General features: G+C 37.7%; 1 protein-coding gene across 1 annotated transcript in view; it reads right to left on the bottom strand.

Moving 5' to 3' along the window:
- Positions 1 to 247: 247 nt before the first annotated feature.
- The window catches only part of corn (microtubule-binding protein cornetto), a 123067-nt gene continuing 108632 nt past the window's right edge, over positions 248 to 14682 (bottom strand). The window contains exons 3-8 of the mRNA XM_088228175.1: positions 8145 to 9666; positions 5855 to 6211; positions 4055 to 4181; positions 3427 to 3973; positions 2792 to 2888; positions 248 to 2476 (exon numbers count right to left, since the gene is read on the bottom strand). Coding sequence (XP_088084301.1) covers positions 2267 to 2476; positions 2792 to 2888; positions 3427 to 3973; positions 4055 to 4181; positions 5855 to 6211; positions 8145 to 9644 — 2838 coding nt within the window. The 5' untranslated portion in view covers positions 9645 to 9666 and the 3' untranslated portion in view covers positions 248 to 2266. The remainder of the gene's footprint in view (positions 2477 to 2791; positions 2889 to 3426; positions 3974 to 4054; positions 4182 to 5854; positions 6212 to 8144; positions 9667 to 14682) is intronic.

Below are 14682 nucleotides of genomic sequence, written 5' to 3'. Positions count from 1 at the left end.
ATCAATAATGATGGCGTAGAAGTTAACTTCATGAAAAAAGGGGAGGTACAATTCATCTTTCCATTAGCCGAAGACATCAGCATTGTCAAAATGGAACAAATTAAGAAAATCATGCCGAAACCTAATGTTCGTCGCGGACACTTCAATTTTGCAGTAAAATTCCCCAACACCGTGTCAGTTGTGTAGTATGTATATTATGAATAAAATTTTATTAAAAATTGAAGCTTTAATTTTTTAAAAATTTGAGTTTTTATTTTTGGTTTACATGTAATTTCCCATATACCATATCCCCAACACCTGGTGCGTCATATTACCCCCCCTGTCGGGGATATGACGCAAAAGTTAACTTATTTTATTTTATATATTTTTAGTATTTCTCATTGTAAGATTTAGTTGCAATTTATGCTGTGTGTACCTAATAGTCCTAGGTACCATAAACACCAATCATCATGTCATAATAGGTATTAGCGTTTGAGATATTGCGAAAACCCGAATTGTGCGTCATATCCCCCACGCTTACCTTAGCATTTCTGATTTGATAAAAACATGTTTTTTATTGAAAACTGTCGAATGGTTTTTGCAATCATAATTATGCAAATACAATACATCTTTCAATACTCAAGTCAAACTTCATATAAAAAATAAAACAGAAAACAAGACCGGTTGTTTTCCTGTTAGGTTAGAAAAATTATAAGAATATACGCCTAAATCTATAGGGGGAACTAAGGAACTTCGAATAAGCAAGATAATAAACAAAAATTGTTCATTTCGATACAATCTTTATAAATTGATCGACTCAAAAGCTTTTGTACATAATACAGACATGATTTATATGACCAACAGGCGTGTAAATTAATTAAAATATCTCACAATTTGTCAAACCACTTCTGTCAGTCTCAATTAGCCATCACAAAATGCTTCGCAAACATATTCCCTTTACTTCAACCGATAAAGAAATGCCCTAAAAACATGGCTATAGCAAATCTAGGAATATTTGTGCAAATTTCTCAGTAACTCTACGTAGGTACCGACAACAAATTTGACAGCACATGGCGTAGACGTGGCACACTATAATGTGCCTATATTTTTGGAAGGAATAGTCCTACAATATTTTAATATGACGAGTTTTAAATTGACAATGGTTATTTCAACTACATAAAAAAATGTATTAGATTTGTCTAAATATTTAAACCACCGAAATTTGTATAGATACATACCTACTATATTAATTACAATGGTAATAAAATTTAAACACAATTTTTCTGATAACTTTTTTTTGTTTTCCATAGAACTGAAATGTTATATTGAATTTCAGTATCTACTGATGTCAATAATTTATCAATTCAAAAAATATTTTAAAGTTCTTTTAAGTAACTTTCAGTGTCTTAGATATTACAAAAAAAAATTAATTAACAGGACATATTTCCAAATTAAACGGACAAATTTTTAATTCAACATTCGTAATGTTACCAGTCTGTATATTGGTTATAAATGTTTACCGTTTGATTTCAGTCGGTTACGTTCCGCAATCTTTTCTCAATGTCAAATGAGGACGATATGATCTCAGCATTATGTTACCAATCACATTTTTACAAACAGTCAATGCCTCGTAATGCTAACGGGATAATTTATAACTGGCCCTTAAAAAATAAAAACCATTAGAATATTCAAAAGTCATAATGACATTTTTTAAATTTTGTAGCACCCGAACCGACAAAAAATTATGGATCGTTTTTTAAATCCAATACATGGCAATTATGTTTTCAATTATTAATACTTGTATAAAGCACTTAACTTTGTAATTTTTATGAAACAATAATATTTTACTTAGTTTAAAATCTCTCGACATAAAAAAATTATGCCGACCAGTTTTGGAGCACATCAGTTTCTTTGTCAAGGCTTAAAATAAACTTATCTAGATTTATTAAAAACTAAGGACAAAATCGGAAATAAATTTGAAACGACTCAAACAAATTCTGAGATCAGAAGAATTAACAAATAAAAAAATAGTAGTTGTTTTTTCAAAGTGAATAGAAATATTTGCTTTTTTATGATTCAAATCTGATAATTTCTCAACTGTTGTAAAGAACTATGCTTTTGCCACAAAATGAGAATAAAGTTGTGGTAAATTATAAATAGAAATGGTAAGAAATTCATAATTGTGTGTCAAAACTAGCCGAATTAATTACTATCTCGGATGATTTTAAAGTAAGCGAAATATATTAACTGTTCAAATGTTTTTTTTTCCATTATTATTACGGGGTATTTAGGCAGCGGAGTTGATTGGCTGTGGTGAGTTAGAGGCGCAGTCAGAGAGTGAGTGTCGGGGGCTCGCTGGGCCGTCGGGGGCGCAGCGCTGACCGCAGATTGCCCCTTGAGAGCTGGACAGGTTCCACTCCTCCTCCTGAAGAGGCCCCTCCTCTTGACAAATGTTCTCCTCGGTTATAAACTGAAGCCGTCTCTCTCCATCCGGAGACTAAAACGGAAAAAAAAGTACATAAACAAATTTAATTACATACATCATTCTATTACAGAAAAATATTATTTAACAGTTGAAGTGCCAGCCAAATTCAACAGACACTTTAATCCTCCCACATTTTAATCCTTTTGAGAAAAAAATTCAATCATGTAAATGTGGATAAGTTTTGCTAAAAAAGAGGATGCGGAATCAAAACCAAAATGGTAATTTAGTGAATAGTGAAATTGACATTGATCTTGCGAGAGATTTTTTATCTCTATTTTCAAGAGAATATTCATCAGATAGTATTTTATATCATTCCAAAGAGCTTACCTGAAGATCGACGTTTGCGTTATGAGTATTAGATATACACAGTCCAGCCACCTCCGCAGTGAGACTTTCCACAAGTTGCTCCTCAGTAGCTTTAGCCCTGTGTTAAAACAAACCAAGTCTGGTTCAATTATTGCCATCATCTATATACATTTTCATATCAAGTCTTACTCGGTTTTGTTAAACTGTATTTTTTTTCACCGCAATAAGTCGAGAGTCTCAATTACTTTGGTAAATTACAGCACAGTTCACCCAGGCAATTGTAAAATCATTTTTAATTACATATTATAATCTCACCGGAAAATGAACCCGGTGGCCCCCGTAAATGAGGTGAGTGTTTAAGCTGTTATCACGGGGGCTGTCCTTCTATCAACTAACATTTTAAAATTACATAATATAGAAGTAATATACCACTCTACCTACATAGGATTTGCTTCAATCACATTTATGGAGCTTATAATTATATAATTCGAGCTAATTGTTTTGACTTAAGAAAATTTTATTTTCTAGTATTTGTGATTGAATAAGCCATGTCTCTCTCATTATTTTATTTTAACAATTTTCGCAATGCAGAAAAAAGTTTAGTAATGTGTTATTGGTAAGTTAAGTTGTGTTTAATGAATAAATAGTATACTCACTCAAATGTCTGGGCTAGTGACACGTCTGCAGGATCCTTGTCTCTCGAATGAATAATCTTTAGAACCTTTAGTAACTTGTTGACTAGATTGTCCACTATGATGACCTGATCCACTATGTAGCTGCAGGATTTCTGATTATCATCCGTTTCTCTGTGACCGGCATAATCTTCCGACATACTGCACTCCGCTTCCGACCTTTGTCTTTGTAGAATAGCTTGCGATAGATTGTGTAGAGAATCATTTTCTGAATAATCTAAATGCGCCAAGTCCGTGCCTTGATAGCGCTCTGTTACAAACTTCTCATCGGGAACGGCCGGAGACAAGTCATCTCCGCTGAATGTTGTCAAGTTTTGGAGAGAGCTGCACGAGTCCTCTTTACTAAATATGGCGAGGCGTCCGATGGCATTAATGGGACAAGAGACAACACTGTGGCACGAAGAGACGAGGTTCTGGGAGTGCGTGTCAGGAACGGGAACATCTTCCAACACACTCTCCATCATCAGGCAAGGTTCGGTCTCGGAGTCGAGAAGGTCGGCTGAATTTTCGTCTGTAATAGAAAAAATGTTTCAGCAAGACAATAAGAATGGAGCGAATGAAACGAATAACAACGATTTTCAGAATGTTTTACCATCGGATAGTTTGTTGACAGCAACGGGATGTGGAGCAGCGGGTACCGGTTGGGGAGGGGGGGAAGCTGGGGAACATCCCTCGCTGCTGGCGCTGCGGCTAAATGCTTCGTTGTGGAATATCACATCCTAGAAAGCAATCGAGTATTAAGCGACATTACATGAAATACAATCGATAATGATACATAAACCAAAAATTTCACTTGACAATATAAATGTAAAAATATACTGCTAAAACCTTTATAGGACACATATTTTTTGTTGATTTACATCTTACAAACCTAATAAAATATGTTATTTTTTAAGATTGCATTTAAAAAAGCGGAAAGGATGGCTGATCTTACGTTATTAAGATATTCTTGTGACATAAGACATTTTTTAAAGCCTATCAACAGGCTTATGAAAGTCCTAATAGATTGGCATTCATGATATATAATACAATAAACTTACATACTTAACCTAAACAATCTTAGAATCTATTTAAATGTACAATAGGTATATAGGTCATGGCATGATCTAGGCAGACACGGCAAGTGTGCCATCTTAAGTCAGGAGTGATAACACCGCTTGCTTCTTGAATGCTTGCCCTCGCTGTAGGGACACACGGACAGTACTGTATTTTGTTAATTGTTCTTAGGATCCTTAGAAGACTTAGTATTAATACAAAATTTTAGAAAATAAGTACCTCAATTCTGGTGCTATTGCTTGTTTGTTCCGCATTGTTCAAAGTGTCCTATATAAGGCTGAGCTCTTGGTGAAGTTTCATTACAAAAATTGGTGTGATACAGGGCATAAACCGTAACCGGGTTGTGGTTTGTGGAAAATTGTTTAAAAGTAAAGTAGAAAGACACAATGGTATATAGTAGTGGGAGTGGAAGCGGGAGAGAGGTGTTCATTTAATTTGATTCAGTGATCGTATGAAAGAAGACAACTTGTTATCAGAGAAATCAAGACTGGTATGTTTGTTGGCAGACCTTAGAATTCTGGGCATAGGGGAATGAAAACCATAGTTAGTTCTATGGTTATCGGTATGAACAAGTAAGTTTTGTCAGGTTTCTAGTTGAGATATTTTTATATATTTTGTGAAGTAAAAGAGCTGAAACCTTTATCATGTGGGTGAGATTATTCCGGCTGAACCAATTCACCTACTAGGCAAGGCTAGAAAACAATTTTCCAATTTCTATACTTCTTCTTATATCAGTTACTTTGATTAACAATGTTTTGAGTATGTCCAAATATTTGTAGACAGGCTGGATTTCCTCTCTAGGGAGTTATTTAAATCTATTTTTTTGCAGCGTGGACAATGTTTTCTCTCCAATCCAGCCTGCCTACAAACATTTGAACATGCTCAAAACATTGTATTTATGACTCGTTGAAAAGGTTAATTTGTGAGAACGCTTATATATATTTTATTCAAATATATATTTTATACGTTTATGATTCATATAATTAATTGTAGCGCTTTCACACTAATAGATTACACAGACAGGATATAGTATTCTTTATTCATATAGATGTACCTACCCAAAACTTGTGGTGGGGGGGATTGGTAGTATATCTTTATAATCGATAGAGGGAATTTATCTAGGTGAAGAAGTAATTCTCAAGGTGAAGATATGACGCCTTTATCTTCCCATCATAATCGAGGCCCAGGTACCTCTTCCTTATGAATTCTAGCTGATTTGTTAATTTTAGAGCATGTTTTTTTTCAATGTTGATTTTTACAAGAAAGGCCCCAACTGGTAATATTGTGGTAATGTCAGTTTATAGCGTGTACAGTTCTGACCGGAGAGTCCACGTACCTCAAGATCCTCGGGAGAGATGCGGTGCTCTGACAAGAGCGCGGCCAGCAGCGCGGCCAAGCCGGCGGCCAGCCCGGGCAGGCGTGGCTGGGGGGCCCCGCGCGCCTGCAGCCGCGCCCGCAGCGCCAGCGCCTCCTGGCGCCGCTGCTCGGCCAGACGCAGCGTGGCGCGGCAGTCGGCCCGCGCGCGCGCCCTCTCGCGCTCCGCCCGCGCCAGACTCGCCTCCGCCTCGCGGAGCCCCTCGGCTAGGGAGGCCTTCTCCGCCTGCAGGAAGTCCTGTAGCTCCGTGGCTTCCCGCTCCGCGTCACGCAGGTGAGCTTCCAGAGAGCGCTGCGCGCGGCTGCTGGTTTCTACTTCCTGAATATGCAATTTTCATACAATAATTATCTTTACCTAACTGCGATTTTATTTGTATTTAGAACAAACATTTATTGTTACCAATGGCACCAAAAAAATGACAAACAAACAAACCAACATGCCGTTTCTCTGTAGGGTTAGGCAGAGAGGATAGAACGCCATATCACTCTATCTTTGCATACAGACCTTGTTTCCTCTACATTCATACACCTTTTCATGCACGTACGCCGATTATTCCTACTCTTGACATGTCCATCTTCAAGTATTTGATGGACTTGATCGTGCCATGTCTTTCTCGGTCTTCCTCGTTTTCTGCATCCATCAACATTCGCATCGTAGATCCTTTTAGCCGTTCTTTCGCTGTCCATGTCCAAACCAACGCAGCACCCCTGTCTTGGTTCTGTCGATAATACATGTCTCAGCCTTACACAGTTTACAGATCTCGACATTTGTCCTACTACCTATCATACATCGTTTTACCAAATATTCGCCTGAGGGATTGCATTTCGACAGCATTTAACCTACTTTCATCATCATTTTTTCAATTCCATACTTCGCTCCCATACATTAGAATTGGCACTAGAACTCCATTGTGAACTGCTAGTTTAGCCTCCTGCGATAAACATTTTGCCAAAGTAGATTTCAGTGCACCATTCACCCTATTCCCGGCACTCACCCTCCTTTCAATATCTTTCTCGGTCTTTCCATCTCTAGTAAACATACTTCCCAGATACACGATTTTTTCTACCCGATTCAGAATATCTCCGTTCATACTGATCTCACATTTAGTTATATTTTCATCCCTTTCAAAAACCATCACTTTCAATACCACTAATTTTTTTTGCTCCCATTCTTAAATCTTTCAGTTCTTTCATACATTTATCGATGTATATGTTGAACAACCATGGTCACATTACACATCCCTGTTTGACTCCTTTAAGAATCACTATGCGAATGACCCATTCATCTTCACACATGCTGTGCTGTCCTTGTACAGTGACGCAATACAGCCCTTGTCAGGTTACCATTCACTCCATACTCCGATAAAACCTTACACAATTTCTCTCTGTCAACTCTATCAAATGCCTTCTGCAGATCGACAAATGTGCAGAAAAGTTTCTGAATTAGCAGAATTTACATATTCATATTTCGCAGAGCAAATATTTGATTCATACATCCTCTTCCATCCGACATGACAATAAATAAATACAGTAATATCGTAAAATAAATAAAATAACTTTGTTTTTAACCAACTTTGTTTTTAACCACTTTTTATTATAATGAATAACCACAAAGTTAGTGCTTCAAATATAAACTTTATACAATAATATCGTTTTAAAAACTGTGAAATATATATAACTGTATTGTTTTTGTATTATTTTATAGTTTTGTATGGAACACTGTTATGTTTAATGTGTATATTTATTTATAAATGTTATATTTGAAGCACTAACTTTGCGGTTTTTCATTATAATAAAATAACTAAAAATAACTTTGATATAAGTTGTTTAATTTATTTTAGTATTTATTTATTTTTTATTTGTTTATATTATTTGAATTTTTAAGTATCATTTTAAAAAAACACCTGTTAGAAAGAAGGTCCTGCCTAAACACAGGAATTTCCTATCTAGTCGGGTAAAAAAAAATATAAAAAAATAAGGCGGTAGGCCGTGTATAATAATATTTTTTAAAATACAGACTCAAGACTCACCAAGCCAATTTATATGGCTTATCGGCAAAGGTCCTTTACCAAAAAACATAATGACACTATTGATCTAATGCTAAACACTGCTAACTAAACAATTATGATTGTTTACAACAAATGCAATAACACCTAAATTAATGAAGAGTGTACCTTTTTTTTATATTAAGATTTAACGAAAAAAAATATTTTTTTCTTTTCTTTAATGGAGTGAATGAATGCCCCACTCACCCTTTGCATTTCTCGGCAGGCGGAATGTAAGCTGTTGATCTCATCTTGCTGCTTGGTAACGATACTGGCGGACGTGTGGATCTGGTCCTCTAGCACCAGGAGGCTGTCCCCCTCCCCGCTCCCTCCGCCGGCCGCCACCAGCCCCAGGAGCCGCTCCGTGTTGCGCTGCAGCTCGCGCTGGGCGGCCATCTTCTCGGCGCGCTCCGCCTGCAGCTGCGCCTCCGCCGCGTCCAGCCGCGCCGCCCGCGCCTCCGCGTGCCCCTGCAGAGAGCAGTTGGCCTCCAGCAGCAGGCGGACCCGCTGCTGCAGCCGCTCCACCTCCGCGTCGCGCGTGTCCACCTGCACCGCGCGGTCTACCCTCTCCACCGGCACGAGGTCGGTGCGCACCTCCGCTATGCCGACTCCCGCCAGCGCGCTCTCGACGTCGCTGCCCAGCAGGACGGTTTGCATACACGTCTCGTGGTATATCTTTATTCTGTTGGGTAGTTTGTGTTTGGGGTACGGAGGCAAACTTCTCAGCGGGGGAGACTCCCCGTCCCGCGCTACGCTTCTCCTCAGCCCGGCGGACGCGGCGCTGCGCGTCATGGTAGTTTCTCTGTTGGCGGACGTACTCCGAGTTTCCCTCCGCAGCTGAGCTAGCTCGGGAGAATTTTCCCGTCTTCTTCTGGGAAGGGTCGCGTACTTGTCGAAAGCGGCCTTCGAGTCCAGGGAGACGCGCGTCTTGAGGCCGAGAGGGGAGTCGGCGGGCTGCCCCCGGGGCGTGCACGGACCGGATGCGAGCAGCCGGGGGGGGCCCCGCGATTCCTCCGGCGGAGTGCCGGGGGTGCGACACCTGGCGGTCGAAGTTTTCGTCGCTTTCACTTTAAACGACGGCGGTTCTCTGACGTTGAGGGCGAGAGAATCCGGAGTCGCTCTCAATCTGGACCTCGGGACGACGGTCGGCTTGGGTCCGGGGGGAGGGGGCTTCTCGGCGGATCCGGCCTTATCCCTCGAGCGAGCCCTGTCCCTGGTGGCTAAGTTAGGAGCGCGCCCCTGGGTGGGTCGGGGCGCGGGGGTGGGTTTGGGCCGTGCCGGCCTGCCGGGCTCCGCCACGGCGACCCGTTTCTTGGTAGCCGCCGAGGGTCTCCTCACACCGGGCGCGGCCCCCGTGACGGAAGAACTCTCGCTGCCGCCCTCGCTAGTTCCGTCTCCGGCGTTACCTTTATAGTCGTCGGAGCGATCTGCGTTCTTGCACGAGAGAATATCGAAGGAGTCGTCGCAAGCTGAACCGCAGCTGATGAGGCTGGAGGCGCGGGAGAGGGGATCCGGAGCCCCGCTGCTGGCGTACTCCCCCGGCAGCACCTCCACCCCGCTGTCGTGGCCCGGGACGGCGGCGGCCTCGGCCGCGTCGGACTTGTCGCACTCCACGCAGGAGCCGGGGGCGGGGGTCTGCTGCGCGGGGGGCGCGGGAGGTCCCGGGCACGCCCCGTCCGCGGGGTCCGCCATGGTGTCACCGCACATAGAAGAGGCAGAATCAAACCATCTGGAAAGAGAAAAAAAACTTAAATTAGTATTAGTTTATCGATATATTGTAATCTTCTCTCAATCCTGTAACAAATGATCAGGGCCTCGATTATGATGGGAAGATAAAGAAGTCATACAGTCACCTTGACGGTATAGTTAAAGATAAATTCCCTTACCGACCCCCTACATTCAAGTTTTGTGTAGGTACATCGATATGAAACAAGGGGAAGCGTACGTCACGGTACACATATCTAGGCTCTAAAATGACATATCTTCAGTATGACGTCATAGTTGAAGATAAAAGTCTCCCGACCGAATACAAAGGTATAGTATCGATACCCCCACCATCAAGTTTTGATGTAAGTACATTGTTTTATATCGACAGGTCTAGAACCCTTCGATACGTTTATCTACGCATTAAAAGTGTCAAAAATTTTGTTCCACCGAGCAAATTTTCCTTTAATTATGATTTATTAATTTTTTTTATCGTTTTGAGGTTGGCACTTTTTTTCTTAAAAGCCTATTAAAAATATGAGAATGAAATAAGTAAGTTTTGAAGTCGAATTAAATTCCGACATAACTGTCACTTTAATAAAACGAACGCCTAGATGTGAAAATAATGTCGCTAGGTTCTGCCCTGCTAACAAATAAGAGTATCTATGCGTCATAAAGTTACCACTCTAAAAAAATAATTTAGTTATTATATTTTTTCCATCTGTTTTACTATCTTTTCGAGTGTATGTATCGAGACGTTAAAGCAGCCGGCTTTGTAATCGATCGGTAGATACATACAGACAATCGTTAAGCGTACTGGTGATTTCCAAAAGTCATGCAAAATTCATGTTCAAGCGAGCATTTTTTTGCTTGAATTGGGATTTATTGGAGTTTATAATCGCTTTGAAGTGAGCACTTTTTACTACAGAAGCCTATTTGAAATATAAATGAGAACTGTTTTAAATGTTAATGACGTAAGGAACGCGGACTAATTGTTTGCGGTCATTCCATTGGCTTGTTTCGATCATATGATGTCGATATGACAAGTAGGTAGGAACATACGGAGAGTGCAGAAGTTAAGTATACCGTCTCAATATATACAGATGAAGATAGCGATCTGGATACGTTCCATGGAGTACCAAGTACCAATACAGCGCCCTATTTATTGGGAGCACATAAGGGGGTGACGGTGACGTTATTTATTAAAGAAATCTTATTTGAAAGAAGTTTATTCGGTATGTCTCTATTGTATGCTGATGACCTGAAAATATTTAATAAAACTGATAGAGTGGAGGATTGTGTTAAATTGCAGACTAATTTGCAAACTTTATTGAGTTGGTGCCATAAAAACGATATGCAATTGAACATTAAAAAGTGCTACTCTATCAGTTTTACTCGTAAAATGAACCCAATATTTTTTGACTACTCTCTTGGTATTATTAAGTAGAGTTAACATTATTAAGGATCTCGGGGTTAATTTTGACACAAAATTAAATTTTAAACATCATATAGATTACATAACTCGTAAGTCACTTAAGCTACTGGGGTTCCTAAAGAGAGTAACCAAACCCTTTAAAAAACCGGAAACTGTCATATGTCTATATATGAGTTTGATTCGCAGTAATCTTGAGTATGCCTCATGCGTATGGAGTCCGCAATATCAAAACCATATAAATTCAATAGAATCTGTTCAAAAAAAGTTCTTAAAGTACCTTTTGTATAAGTTCCAAATTTCTAACCCACGTTCAAATTCAAATTACGAGCAACTTCTAACTCTTTTTCGTTTTAATTCTCTGATAAAACGCCGCGTTGTTTTCGATATAAAATTTCTGTATAAAATATTAAACTACAAAGTAAATACTAACCTTCTAAATAAAATACAAATAAATGCAGGATTGAGAACACTCAGACATCGGGAAATATTTAAACTGCCTTTGTTTTCAAATAATGCTACATACCACACACCTATGGCCCGCATGTGTCGGGAATATAATATATACTGCCGAAACAATAAAATTGACATTTTTTATGATACTCTCTCAGCTTTTGCGAATAATCTCTTAGGAATAAATCTTATTCAATAAGTACACACGTACAACTTATTGTTTATTGCATTGTATCCTGTATAAACAAAAATATTAAAAAATATGTATTACAACTAAACGTATAAATTTATTTTGTGTAATTCTATAATTGAAGATATATATGCATGTTAAATTATTTCAACGAATGCTTTAAATTGTATGTTTTCTAGTAAGTATCTTTGTTGAATTACCTAATGAAATAAAATAAAATAAAATATTAATTACCTTATTATTGTTCATTTACTTATCTGTGTGAATAAACAGAAACCATAGTAATGTCGTTGATCGTTGTGGAATTTTACGAAGAACAAAAATAAGTGGGAAATTTTTTCAATCGACACTGAAGATTAGTTTCCCAAGAACAAGTAAAGGAACACTTTCTATAATCCTATTTCTATAAGTTGCATCTTGAATGCGGTTAGAAAGGCCGAGACTGCTGCGCCTCACTTCTATCCACGTACGTGCATTTGAATACAACACTGTTGGATGATATTATTCTAGACTAGGTTAGGTTATACATCCGATAGACTTGTATAAGTTAGTGCCGTTTCTGATACAAAAAGGAAAATAAGCTTTCAAGCGAGTTATCTCGCACCCAGCGCGTGCTGTTTTCCGGGTACATAGGATTTTTTAAAAGTTTTATAAGCGAACAAAAAGTCCCAAAAACTAAATAAAGACTAAAATATTTCCATTTCGCATTAAATATATATATTTATAGATGGAAAACTTTTTTTTTATTGTTGAACCACAACGGGCTAGGAAATTTTTGTGTTCTCACCGAGAACCGAACCCGCAATCTTCCGTTCGTGAGTCAAGCGTCTTAACTTGCCTCTGATTTTTTCGTTTTTTTTTTTTCTTTGTTTTTATTTAAGAAGGTAAACATGAACATAATATATAAAAGTAAAATAATGAAACCCACTAAACCGCGAAACCGGCTTGTCAGCGGGTTTCTTATTTTTCCTTTGCAAAGAAAAAAGTTAAATAAATTATTTAAATTTAAAAAGTAATATGAACATTATTAAGAACTAAAAGCGTGCGTATTTTTCACAGAAAATATATTTACAAAAATTCAAATAGTTGACTGTTAACATAAAATAATAATCAATATAAAGCCTTGTTATTATACATATTAGCCATTGAATTAATTTTTTCTTAAAAGTTTTGTCAACCTTTTCTTTTAAGATCTGCTCAGGAATCTTAATGAAAATTTTAGGAATTGTATAATGAAGTGTTCTTTGGCCATACGTTTAAAAACCTCGGTACTGACAAGCCTTCACGTTATGCTAGCCGTGTATTATGTATAAATGTATATACCTTTTCTGGTAGGTACTATCAAACCGATATCTAGTAACAAATTTGAGCTATAGAATAGCATTTATAGACAGGCACCCTTTGCAAGTTCATGTACCTCTTCCTTATGAATTCTAGCTGATCTGGTGATTCATTTTAGAGCCGAGTTTTGTATAAATGGATTTTTTTAAATATTGGTTTTACAAGAAAGGCCCCAACTGGTAATACCATACCTAATAATTGATTCCGCTAATGATTGATAAATAAGTCTTAATGTTTTTATTGGAGAATTTTTTTTATTCTAAATATGCTGCCTATAACTATCCTTAATCTTTTACATACTTAAGTCATGTTTATCCCATAAAAAAATATATCAATAGTAACGCCCAAATACACATATTCATTAACTACGCCATTTTTTTCACAGTTACATAATATGACAATACCATTATGAAGACAGTTAAATCTATGAGATACTATATTAATTTGATTTAGTGCTGGTACATGAGGGGATCTGACATGCATAATTTTAGTATTTTTGCATTTATTCAAGTAATTGCAGTCTTCTTGTAATTGACTTTCCGCAATAGATGAATGTCCGAGAGAAATATATAATGTTTCAATCTAATTACAAAAATCCACACCGTGCCCCCATATCTACAAAATAAAAATAATTACGTATGAAAAATAAAATACGTGTGCATCCTTTTTCTAGACATTTTCGTACATAAATATCGATTTTATGTTATAATAATAATAATAATTATGGATAACTTATATAGCGCCATTTTTGTATAAGATATCTCTCTTTATGTACCGATTAAGATAGCGTTAGTTATCGCGGCCCAGGGCCCGTATTACAAAGAGAAGCTACTGATATTCAATTGTCTATGAAGTAAAATTAAATATTCATTTTTTTAAAACATTTAAAATTACAGTTTCTATAAAACGACTATTTGAAGATACATTATACACACAAATTTCGCACTGAAAGCCAATCGAAATAGGGGACCATAATTTATTTGCAATCTTATTCCGTTATACCGGTAAACAGATGCCGTATTTTGCGGAAGCTAAGACGCATCGGACCATAGGACGCACCCCAATTTTTGACTGAATTTTCAGAGTAAAAAAGTGCGACTTACGGTCGAAAAATACGGTAAAGAAAGTTACAACAAACAAGTTCAATAATCAAATTCGTTGTATAAACTAATATATCCTCAAACGTAGATTACATACACCACATAAATAAATGAAGTGCGCAGCTGAACGTCCATTTAGGTATTATTGTGAAATTCGGATGATTTTTGACATGTTTATGGAAATGTGTAATTTACAAATATTTTCACTTCAACAGAAACAAAAAGTCGTTAATCCGATCATAAATGGAAACGGTACAGTGTCAAATTAATTTATGATTTGATCCGAAGACAAATATAATTTTTCACACAAAAAACCGATAAGACATTTATCAAAATCAATTAATCACCGCGGGACTCGATTGACTACAGACCACAATAATATCCATGATATTATATAGTATTTCTTTTGAAAAATAAATTAGCTATCGTAAATGCCGCTACACCACGAGGGCTCTTTACTCTTTACTGGACTAGTTTCCATCCCTCGATTTAATTTTAAGGATTTTTACCGAGAGTCGAAAACAT

The sequence above is a fragment of the Micrasema longulum genome, unplaced genomic scaffold, assembly GCF_059751315.1.
Source record: "Micrasema longulum isolate JH-2025_06_02 unplaced genomic scaffold, ASM5975131v1 h1tg000569l, whole genome shotgun sequence".
Taxonomy (NCBI): Eukaryota; Metazoa; Arthropoda; class Insecta; order Trichoptera; family Brachycentridae; genus Micrasema; species Micrasema longulum.
The sequence above is the reverse complement of the archived record's forward strand: the minus strand, read 5'-3'. Positions and strand labels throughout refer to the sequence as shown.